Genomic DNA, 12,548 nt, shown 5'->3' with positions numbered 1-12,548 from the left:
AAAAATATACAGATAAATTTGTCATTAAAATTCATTAACGTTTTACCTTTCAATCCTAAGATCCACAATTTAGAATAATCAATAAACGTAGTTGTATTGGTTGTTGGTCTTTATATTGAAATATATGTGTTTAGACAGCAATTGTTAAAATTTTTAAATTCATTAACTTCTCCCACAGTTCATATTCCGGTAGATTTTTAATAGAGCCAGTAGATTTTTAAATAGAGCCACGTTCAATACTTTTTTAAAGAAATAGAAATTCGACATAAGTGATTTTTTTTACTGAAATAAAATTTATTTATCACGCCTTTGGCATTTGTTTCAAAATAATTTCAATAAACATTATCAATAAGTACCGATTGCTAAATTGTCGAAGATATTTTATTGACATCTCTATTGCCAGAATTATGAACAATGAATAATGTGATATGGTGCTCTAAAATTTAAATTGATAAATAGGGCTAATTAAGGTTAATTTTAGAACAGATAAGGTGAATTAAAATGGCGAAACTTTTCTTTGTTCAAAAATAAATCATTATTTCATAAATTATCAACATAAAGATCAAATTTTTAAAAGACTTTTGTATTTCAAGATTCTTCATCTATAATTCTAAATGGATTATTTGAAAGAAAAATATTCAATTTATCATATGACCTTGGTAATTTCAATGGTTCATGAATTCTTTTTGAAAAACTATAAAGTATTTTCGTTTACAAACGGTTGATAATAGTTGAAAAATTTGGATTAAAAGCTTCTTTTCCTATAATAGACTATATGACGTCTTAAATTTATGAATCGATTGTCTGTGTTAATAGTTTTTCGTCATGAAATCTTTCTGGTTCATCCCATAGAACATTAAAATTTGAAACTTTCACATTTCCAATTTAACAAATTATGACTGTATGGGAAGACTCTCAGTTCAATATATGACATAATAGTAATACTAGTATAGTATCCTTTGATGAGTATATCGCTACCCTTCACAACAATATAAGGTCATTTATAAATAAATTGTTTTAGTAAATTTGATTTTTGCTTGACTCAATTTATCGTTCAATAAAAAAAATTTTCTTATTGTATACAATTTGTTAATAATCGATTGAAGAACCGAATTGGGTAATTTCTTAATTTTTCCACAGAACTTTCGTTAAAGGGAAAACCAAAATAAAACAAAATTTTTTTATTTTTTTACGAATTATTTTTTCTTCGTATTTTCAATAATTTTTTGTTTCTTCTTCGAAGTTTTGGTTTTCAGTTTTATTCATTTGAAAATAAAAATATTTTCTCAATTTATTTTTTATTTTCTGGTTTATTTGTTCATTTCTTTATTTTTTTCTGTAAAAGTTTTTGATTTGATCAATGGTTTGAGAAATAAAAGATGAATGAGTAGAAAATTGCTTAATTTTCGATATATTAAGCTCCTTGAAAAACTTTATTCTTCTTGAAGTTTAAATGAAGAAGAGTTTTCAATTTTTTTTTACTTTATTGGCTCATGTAAAAAAAAGAATAAGTTGTTAATGATTTTTGAGAATGAAAATTATTAAACTGATTGTAAATTAATATTGAATTTCTTGACTCATTATAATGAAATATAATAATTATATTGGAGGTTACAAGAGTTGTCAATTTCGTTAATTTCTTATATTTCTTATATTCTGTAAAGTCACTTTCCCACTTATATAAAAAAATGTTATATAAAAGGAATTGTATTGATTATGAGAGAAACAAAAAATTTTTTGCAAAAAACAACCCATTATCACCCCGTAAAGTATGCAATTTTTAGTCAAGTTTTTAATCAGAGAGTGTGTTGTCAAATGACATTTAATGTGCAGTAAAATGTTTTTATCAATGTTAATTTTTATACATGCATGCATGTTTAGACAAGGGCCCCGACGGATATGCAATTTTTACTAATTTACAAATGAACCAAATTTTAAAACAAACAGAAGGTTTCAATTATTTTGTTGGAACTTTATTACAAAAATCATAGTCTAGTCCTTGAACATTCGTATAACCTTCATGATTTTTAAATATTAATAAATTTGAAATGAATTATGAAAATTCCATTTAAAATTTTTTATTAATTTCATATCGTATATACAGTTGTGTATATATTAGTCCTTTTTTGTCCTTAAGGTAAAAATTTTTAATTTAAAATCATAATAAAAACCGTGTTCGTACTTAATTTTTATTTTCAATTCTAAAAATACTCCAAAAAAGAAGAAAAAGAATATTTTTTTTATTTTTATAATGAAATTTGTTTCGTAAAATTTTTTTTTTTAGTTAATATTTTATTAATATTTCAAAAGTCTTTTGTTTCTAAGTATTAAAAGTACATTTTTTAATTTTCGAAAGTGAAATTTCAAAGAAAAATTTAATATGAAATTTTCAAAATGAAATTGTTTACAATAGCATTAGGTAACGGTGGTATTTTCAAGAGAAATTCTATATTTAGCCGCTGAAATTTCTGCCTACGCAGAATAATGAAATTTCAAAATATTTATAAATAATTTTCATTTTGGAAATTATTACAAAGTATTTATTTTGTTTGAAAATTGTATTTAATTTTATTAATTGTTCTACAATAATAATTTATTGTTGTTATAACAATATTGCAGTTGTTAAACACTTAAAATTATAATTTTATATTATTAAAATAATATGAGTTGCGATGTTTATTAAATTATAATAATTATTATAATTTTATTTTTTATTTTATTATCCTAATCCCGCATTAAATTGCGGTTTCATATTTATTGTCATTTAAAGACTGAATATTCAAGTAATTATTGAAATTTTCAAGAATATATTCAATATTACATTACTCATATGCCTTTATTCGAGATTTAATATGTATAAGAGTACAATTGATTATACATAATTTACATACAATTGAGTATATGTTAATATCGTGAAAAATTATTGAAATTTTCAATTGGTTCTTCATATTTATTATTATTATAATTGTGTGGTTGGTGGGGTTTAACAATAATTTATTATTGTAGTTTTAAATTAAGTATTATGAAGATGTTAATATTTGGTGACATAAAATTAATATTGTGAATCCATTTTTGGTATTTGTAAGTGTATTATATCAAATAAATTGCTCCATTTGTTATCAACTTTAAATTGAAATTCACAAATTGTAGAATCCCATTTGATTAAATATGAAGATTAAAATTAAAATTTTTCAAATTGGGAATCAAATAAAATCTAAATGAAAAATTTAACTAAGGCCAATTAAATTATCCAAAAAAAAAAATGTTGATTTTTCTAATACGTCATGTTACAAGTTTAAAGTTGAAAGTAATGAATTTTGAAAAGATGGTCCTTTTAAAACAAATTGTAGATTGCAATAGTGGGAACAAACAAAAATTATTTAGAAAATTTTAATGTGCATTCGTTCATGAACAAACCGGAGTTTCTGTAATTTTAGAATACAGCTGAGTGAAGTTACCAATACTTTATTTTGAAATCAAAACAATAAACGATCTATTAAAAGTATTCATTGAATCGTATACCAATAAAAATAAATTTTTCTTCTAGCATAGTTCTATTAGTCACATTGTACTCAACCAATTACTGTCTTCTTTCAAATACGACCAAGATATTTGGGGATTTGATAATATTGATATTCAGAAAAAAATTACCACTTTATTCATAATTATACGAGCACATTAGAATAGCATCAAAGACAGGAATTTTAAATTGAGTACACTATTTTATCATCTTTTTATTCTAGAAATACGAAAATTGGTGATTTTAGTAACGTTACTGTATTCTGAGCTTGAAATAAATTGTGTCTAGAAAAATATTTAATTTTAAAACGATTTGAGCATAAAATCATTCCAACAATTAAAAATTTTGATTGGGTTGCATTTGTAAATGCACAACTCTTTAAAATTGCATCGAATTTTTTAATATAATGCTGATACTTAAGAAAATACTAAAAAGAAATTTTTTTCAAAATTAAATATTAACATTTTTAATGTTATGCGAATTTAAGTTTGATGATAAAAACCAAGTTCTGTTTTTTTTTTGTCAAAGCAGTGAAAAAATTTAATTTTAAATTTTAACATATACTTACCATTTTAATGTTAAACGTTTTTTTCTTTTCTCATGACAGCATAATTTATTGACGGTAATTTTAATTTTTCATGTTATTAAAGAAAATGAGAAAAAAATAGAGAAATGGGAAAGTAGAAAATCAAACACAAATCGAGATAAAACTGAATCTCTCCCTAGTTTTTTGTTTTGTTTTGGTTTTTTAAAGGTGGTTGATAACAAGCGTTTCGACATCACGTTTATAAAAATTCCTTTCTTTCTTGTTGACAATTAAACGTTTATGATTGTTTTTTTTTTTTAATTTTCTTCATTTAATTCTTTTTTAAGAAGTTTTTTTTTTTTATATTATATTGTTTTTTATTCATTTTTTATCACCTGCTGTCTTCTTGATTATTTACATTTTATTTTTTTTTTTCTTACTTATTTTACTTTTCTAGATAAAGTTTTCTCTTTTCTATCTAAAGATGAGGTAGAAAAATTAAAACAAGAAGAAGAAAAGAAAATTGCAACATTACAACGTGATAAAAAATCAAAAAGACTTTTGGTTGATGATGATGACGATGACGATGAAAACAATGGCGACATTGATAACGACAAAAATAATGATAATAACAACAACAACAATAATAATGATATAATAAGAAGAGAAACAACAACTGTTACAACAGTAACTAGTAGTAGAGATGGTGTTGATAATGTTAGTAATAATATTATTAGTGGTAGTAGTAACAGCAGCAACATTAATAATAGAAGTAGAAAAAATAAAAGAGATGGCATTGATCATAATATTTTGCCGCATAGTGCTGTTACGATAGCTCCGACCATTACATCTGTTACTATTGATTCTAATGTTAATGATGATAATGATATTTTAATTGATGACAATGACCATTTTGTGAAACAACATCATGATATAGATGACGATGAATATGAAAATGATGATTCTGAGCATACAAGGTAAGAAAGATGAAACTAAAAAATTTTAAATTTCAAAAAAAAAAACAAAAAAGAGAAAGGAATATCATAATACATACTTACGTACTTAAATAATACTTTATTTGAAATTGTATGGGTGTAAGTTAATGTTATGTAAGCGTTTGAATTTTTTTTTTTTTCATTTATATTTTATACATATTTGTGTGTGTCATGTGTGTATGTGTTTATCTGTTAAGTTGATTTAATTTAATTTTTTTTTTGTTTTGGGGTTTTTGGTTTTTCTGGTTTTTTTCAGTTGGTTGTTATATTTTTTTTTTCTCTCTCTCTTTTCGTTATATTAAATCCTCCTCCCTGTTCATTTGTGTAGTAATAAAGGATTTGAAAGGATTTTATTATTTTTAATATTTTTGCTTCCATGCTTTATTTTATTTTTGTTTTTTTGGGTCTAAGGAACTTTATGTTTATTTTTTTTTTCCTCATGTATTTTTTATGAGGATTCATTTGCTATTCATTTTTTTTTATTCCTTTTATTTCTCGTATTCATCGGAATTTTTAAACAAAAAACAAAAAAAAAAAAATTTTTTTTTTATTTATTTTTGCAATTTGCTTGGTTTTTGGTGTTATTAACTTATTTCGCTTTTATTTTTTTTTTATTTTTGGTTTACTGTCGCCGCTCTACATTTATATGCCATGGTTATAATCAAAACATTATCCTCTTTTTCATATTAAGTTTTGTAATATAATAAATGTATATGTGTTGGTATTATAATATGTATATGTGTATTAGTTTTATGAATAAAAATGTTTTCAGCTATTTCATAAAAAATATAAACTCACTTTGTTATAACAAGAGGCGAGAATGACGACGACAACAACTATAAAATTCATACAATTAATTCGAATTTGGTAGATAATTATTTATTTTAAAAGAATATTTTATTTATATTTTTTATAAGTAGAAAATTGTTATACAAAAAAAAAATTTATTCATTTCACTACTTACCTACTCGTATTGTATGTTCGGAACCGTTTGGTGTTAACAAAACTCTCTTTAAATAAGAAATGCAACACAATTTAAATTTTTTTTTTCTAAAATGGTTTGGTTTGGTAAAAATACAATAAAAAAAGCAATATATACTCGTATGTAGAATGAATAAAACCGGAGTCATGTGGTAAAAATAAACAATTATAATTTTCGCTTACATATTTTATTTTTTTTTTCTCTTAGTATAACTCTTGGTGCTAATTATAAATTCATACAATGTGTATGTATACAAATCTAAGGTAAAATGAGCTACTGGGATGAGAAGAGAACAGGAAATATTTAGAAAGAGTTATCTTAAATTTTTTTTGTTTCTTTAATATTGTATAGCACTTGAGTAGAGTAGCGATTATACAGTTAAAGAGAAAAAAGGCAAAGGAGATAGGGGAAGAATATACAAAAATTAAAAAATGTAAAAATTAATTACCAACATCGGTAAAAATTTTCGAGTAAAATGAGTAAAATAATAAACAAAAAAGAAAAACAAAGCAATAATATATGAGCAGAGGTGGGTTTTTAAAATATAAACGTTCTCTCTTTCTCTATACTGTATTGGAGTGTGTAAGATTATAAGACTAATTTAAAATTTTTATTAAAATGAGAAAAAAAATTGTTGCAATTTTCAACAGCATTATTGACAAGTTTTCGATTCACATTTATTTTTTTTTTAAGTGATAACATTTTTAGTGAATGTAAACAGAATTTTAACAGTTTCTGTTAACTAAATTTTAAGTGACCTTTTGTATTTTATTAGAAATTCCTTTGATTATTTTCCTTTACAAAATTAAAAAATAATTTAAAAATTTCTTATCAGAACACAAGAGCAATTATTGAAAATTTTAATTTAAAAAAAAATCACCTATGACATTATTTTTTTAATTATTTTTTTTTTTTGTTTTTTAGAATTTCAGTGACCTTTTCACAAATTTTGTACAATCGGTTGTTGCTATCTCAAATTTGAATATTTTAATTTTTCTATTGAAAAATTTCATGTTTACAGTTATTAAAAATTTTAAGTAACATTTATTTAGAAAGGTCATACTTACCAATATATTAAGTACTTCACAACAAAATTAGAATTATAACAGGAAAAAGAAATGATTTTATTTTGTATTGAAAGGCCGTCTTTGTTGAACTTTTCTGAAAAGTTGATTTTTCTTTTTTCAATTTTAAACTTTCTAAAAAAAATATTTTTTTTTGGGTTTTTTGAATAGCTTTTATTCTATTATAAATTTATTTCAGTAATATCAAAAATACTTTATGTAGGTGGGCGGGCAGGTGTATTAGACTTCATAATTCTATAAAATCATGAGGGATGTTTATTGTATTTCTTACAATTTATTTGTTTATGGAAAAATCTACTTAGAGTATAATATTTTTTTGTTATAATTTAAATTGTTTTTTTCCCAAGGAAAATTTTAACATTTTCAATTTTATTGAAATTAATTCTTTACTAAATTTACACGTTTTACTACCATATTTTAATTTCCTGGTTAGAAGTTATACAATAATGCAAGTATTTGAATTTTAATTTTAAAGCCGCATAGAATTTAATTCGTTCAAATCGAATTTATTGAAAATTAAATACCTAAAACTTTTAATACAATATAAATGTAACCCCGAATTAGGTCTATTTAATTAATGTTAATATGCTAACTAATTGAATTTTCACAAATTTTTAAATTCTAATTCAGAAATTCTATATTTCGTTTTTTGTAATTAAAGCTTTCAACGATAACCACAACAAGATTAAAAGAATGTCGGCATTAAAACTTTTCTTATATTCCTAGTTATTACCCATATATTTTCAAAGCTACGTATATTTTCTTGTTCAAAATATCCTTCCTTTTTACTTTAATATAGAATTCTCACTTGAAACCTGGAATTAAAGCAATAAATTACCTCCTTTTGTCACCATTTAACCCCTTTTACCAACGTTAAACAATTTATAATTTTATACTACATAAATAACTTAGAATATGGTGTTATAATTGTGAAATTAAGAATGGTGTTGGTTCACTTTTTATTGTAAATTTTATTAATTTCCATAAAATATATTTTAAGACTTTATTGAAAACAATAAACTTATTTTATATAATATTCTCTTCCTTTTTTTTTATAAATTTTTAGCTATGAAATTTTTATTATTTAAAACGATTTTAATGTATCAAAAAAATGCAAATTTTATAATTTTATGATTATTATACCGTTAATATTTTTAACACCAATTTAAATAAAAAAATTTTATATAAATTTATATTTTATTATTTGTTCGGCTTCTATGTTAAATAAAAAATTTTAGGGAGTATAAAAAACAAAAACATTGTTGTTTGCTGTTGTTTTTTTTTCGGAGTGTAGCAAATAAAAAAATTTGTTGAATATTTTATGTAGCTACTTATGTAGAATTTTCCAACAGTGTAATAAGAGGATTTAAATTGACACAAATGGTTGTTATTTTATGAGGGCGTTGTTTTTCTTTTTGAATTTTATATAAAATTTTTGAAAAAATATGCTGAAAATTAACTTTGTAATTATAAAATAACATAATAAATTTGAAATTTTTGAAAATTTTATATTTAATTTATTATAAAATAAAGGTTTTAGTGCAAAATTTCGAACATTATTATAAAAATATTAAGTTAATTTAAGTACACAGTAAGATGAATTAAATCAGATTCCACATGTTAAATAAATCACAAATGCTCTAAATGAAATTGATATTCTCAGTTATCGGAAGCAAAATATCATTGAAATCTATGGAGCAGCATACCTCGTAACAGACAATTTCATAAAAATATGTTTAACATTCAAGATATTGTCACAAAAGGAACTAGTTGATACACTAGTAATATAAAATAGATATTTCTTCGTGAACATATACATGACCTAGATGGAATGTGTAAATTTTTGTGATATCTAACAAAACCATTTTTGTGATATCTAGCGTCTTGCGCCCCCGCATTTACATATATAATTACTAATTTTCTTTTTGTTAAAACAAAAAAAATATTGTGAATTGTCCGAATGATTGGCTGGCTATTTCTAAAATTTTTGATTTCATTAAGAGCAGAAAGACTATCTGATTTTAAAATAAAATATTTAAACTTATTAAAGGGAAAATAAAAAAAATTGCATACAACTAGGCGTACATGTAAGAATCTTTAAAACAAAGACAAAATTTAAGCTCTCACAATATTGTTTAAGCAATTGTCTTCCTGCTAATATTAACAATATATTTTCCTGCTCAAATATCTTTTTATTTTTTCTCCATTTTTTTCCAAGAAATCTTTTTACAATTTCTAAATTAATCCATTTTATATAAATATTTCTTAATATTTTTATATTCGTATACGAATTTTCTAATTTCGGAACTACACGTACATTCTTACAGCAGGAAAATCTCTAATAAATTCCATTTATCGGTTAACATTATATGGGATTATAAAGAATGTTAAAAATATCATGTAGATTATATAAATAATCTGATAACTGACAAGTTTAATAACAGATTGCCTTAATATTGTCGGATATATTTAAGTTGTACTTACGAAAAAACAAACAATATTTGAATAAGAAAACAGAAAAATTTTTAATTTTTTTTTTGTACTGTTAATATTTTTTTAATAATCTTATTTATTTAAGGATAAAACAATCACTTTTATCTGCTCAAATAAATCAAAATGTCTTAAGTTTTTAAATAAGAAATTTGTAAGCATAAAATTTCGAATTATTTAGAATTTATTTTTGGTAAAAAATTGTATGATGTGCCTTGGTTTAATGTAACTAAAATATTTTAATTTTATTTTATTTTTGAATTTTCATTTGAGTAATTAATGTTAATCAGGTTTTACATTATAATTTAAGAAAAAAAAAAAAATTTTTACCATGTTTTATGCATACAATAGGATTCAATTTGTTAAGATTCGATAAATAAGAATTAGTAACATATGACAATAAATAAAGAACTGGATTAATAAGAGTTGATCTTTATTCAAAAGACAAGATTTTCATGTTAACAACAAATTTATAATATTAAAAATCTTATTTATGAAAAATTTGCGTTGTTCGGTTTTGTGTAATACTCGTACACTAAATTAATTATTTGCCCTCTAGCATAATTTAATGTAGTTAGCTTTTATACAATAAAATAGTCTTTTAACTTTTATACAATACAACAGTCTTAAATTTAATATTACATATAATATTTTTACAATTTACATGCTAACAAAATTCATAGACTGTATTTTTTTTTTAAAAATTATTCTTCCGAAAAATTAAATATGTCGAGTTGTTTTTTACATACAAATTTATTTTAGGTATACTAGGTACCTGTAAATTTATGTAAAACATTAAAATTAAATTATTTAACAAGAATTCAGCCTTGCACGACATTCTAATTTCTTTTTATTATTATTTTTTTTTTTACATTCTGTTAAGAAAAATGTTAATCTAATTTTACTGGTCTATAAATTTAAATAAAATTCACTAAACCATCGTAAATATTTATAATGCTTACATTTGTGTTATAAAAAAAAAGAGTGTATAGAGTAAGTGAAATGAAGAGAATGGTGCGAGAGAGGGAAAGAGGCGTTGTATTTTCATATTTTAATATTTTTAATTTTTTACGCGAAAAAAGTTTTCTAATTCTCGTTGTTGTTTGCATGCAAAACGATTCAAAATAAAATTTCTCACCTTTTTAAATAGGCATTTATTTTCGTACATACAAGTCAACTCATATAAGTATTTAATATTATTCTATATATGTATGTATAATCAACTCCTACATATTATTATATAGTATACAGTTTATTATTTTAATAATATTATGTTTGTATGTATGTAAACTTTGTTATTTTCTTCAATGTTCATTAATGATTAGACGAAACAAAATGTGAACAATATTGTATACTTAATGTACAATATATTTTACTTGAAAATAAATTTTGTTGAAATTTATCTTTATATTATTAAAATATACAGTATAGGCTATAGGTAGTTAGTTACTTTATCAAAATCATTTTGTAAAAATGTTATATATGGTGTTATATTATTGTTAGTTTAGAGTGTTTGGAGTGTATATGGTATGAGCGAAATAAATAAATGAGGAAGATAATGGAATTGTGTTTAACATTTTACGCGGCAAGGTTTTGTGTGTTTTTTTTTTGCTCTTTCTTATTTTATTCTGGGCGGTTTTTTTTTTTTTAATTTATGATATTTGATAAGTAAGTGAAAACTTGAGTATTTAAATACTTTCTTCTTATTTTTGAACGTGAAAAATTGTAAAAATTTTTTTTTTTAAATAAATATTGTATGGTATAAAAATTGTTGCAAAGTTTTAAAAGTCAAAAATGATTAATTCGGAAATTTTTATTAAAAAAGCTAGAGAAAATTTATTAAAATAAAAGAAAAATATTTGAAATTGAATTATTTTGTCACTTACGTAAAACAGTTATTGTTTAAGCATAGGGACAGTGAAATTGTGGAATTGTAGTTTTTCTAATTCAATCTTCATTAATATAGATATGCAATCGATTTCTCAATTTAGCAGTTAAGCAGCAAAATTATGTGTTGCTAGCATTCATAAAGAATAAATGTGTCATTCACTTTTAATTAATATGTCAAATAGAATGGCGTATGGAATATCACTTGGTTTTGTCAAATTTTGTCAATTCTATTCAAATGTACAATTTACTTGAAATTCGTACAATATAAGGGAGCACAATTATAGATTTCGTAGAATTAACTTTAATTACAGTCACCTTATAGGGGACAGGATCATATAGAAAAAAATGTGTTGTATAATTCTAGTACAATTTTCATTGAAAGTATTACAGTCTCTAGAATCTAGAGAGCATAATCATTAAGGTTATTGACAAAATAATGTAAAATATTTTTTTGCGAATAATATTTTATGTATAAAATTTAAAATGTATTGGGATGAGAAAAACAACTATATTACAAATAAATATTGATAACGCCATCTAGAATTGTCTTTTCGAAATAAATTTCAACAAATAAACAACATTTCTTCTCTTTTCACTTTTGTTTTTTTTTTTTTATATTTTCCGTTCTCTTATAGTAAAAGTTTATATTTTCTTTTTTTAAAAAAAAAAAACTACATTTTGTGTTCGTTTCATAAAATTTGTAGGTGCCGATATGTCTGCCGCCTTGTAAAATATTCTCATAACATTTAATTTTTCCTCGTCCTGAATTTTCTTTTTTTTTTTTCGCTTTTTATTCTTATTATTTTGTTTATTTTGTTTTTGTTCAGTGATTTTTTTTTATTAGCAAAAACACTCAAAAATTACGATGTAAGTGGAGAAAACACAGAAAAAAAAACAGGGAAAACAAGAAGAAAAGCATAAAACAAAAAAATAAATATGAGCAAAAAGCGTTAAAGATAAAAAAAAAAAATAAAAAAAAAGTAGATGTAAAATAAAGAAAAGCAAATCTCAACCTGGTAAACAGAATGATTTCCAGAATTTTTTTTTTGCTTTTTATTTT

General features: G+C 22.7%; 1 protein-coding gene across 14 annotated transcripts in view; it reads left to right on the top strand.

The window, feature by feature from the left end:
- LOC129612078 (protein lap4-like) overlaps positions 1-12,548 on the top strand; it is a 324,013-nt gene that overhangs the window by 273,691 nt on the left and 37,774 nt on the right. For all 14 annotated transcript variants that reach the window (XM_055525569.1, XM_055525560.1, XM_055525556.1 and 11 more), the window contains one exon: positions 4,504-5,023. In XM_055525569.1, the coding sequence (XP_055381544.1) occupies positions 4,504-5,023 (520 nt within the window). The remainder of the gene's footprint in view (positions 1-4,503; positions 5,024-12,548) is intronic.

Source organism: Condylostylus longicornis, unplaced genomic scaffold (genome assembly GCF_029603195.1).
Source record: "Condylostylus longicornis isolate FDR11 unplaced genomic scaffold, ASM2960319v2 ptg000055l, whole genome shotgun sequence".
NCBI lineage: Eukaryota > Metazoa > Arthropoda > Insecta > Diptera > Dolichopodidae > Condylostylus > Condylostylus longicornis.
The sequence above is the reverse complement of the archived record's forward strand: the minus strand, read 5'-3'. Positions and strand labels throughout refer to the sequence as shown.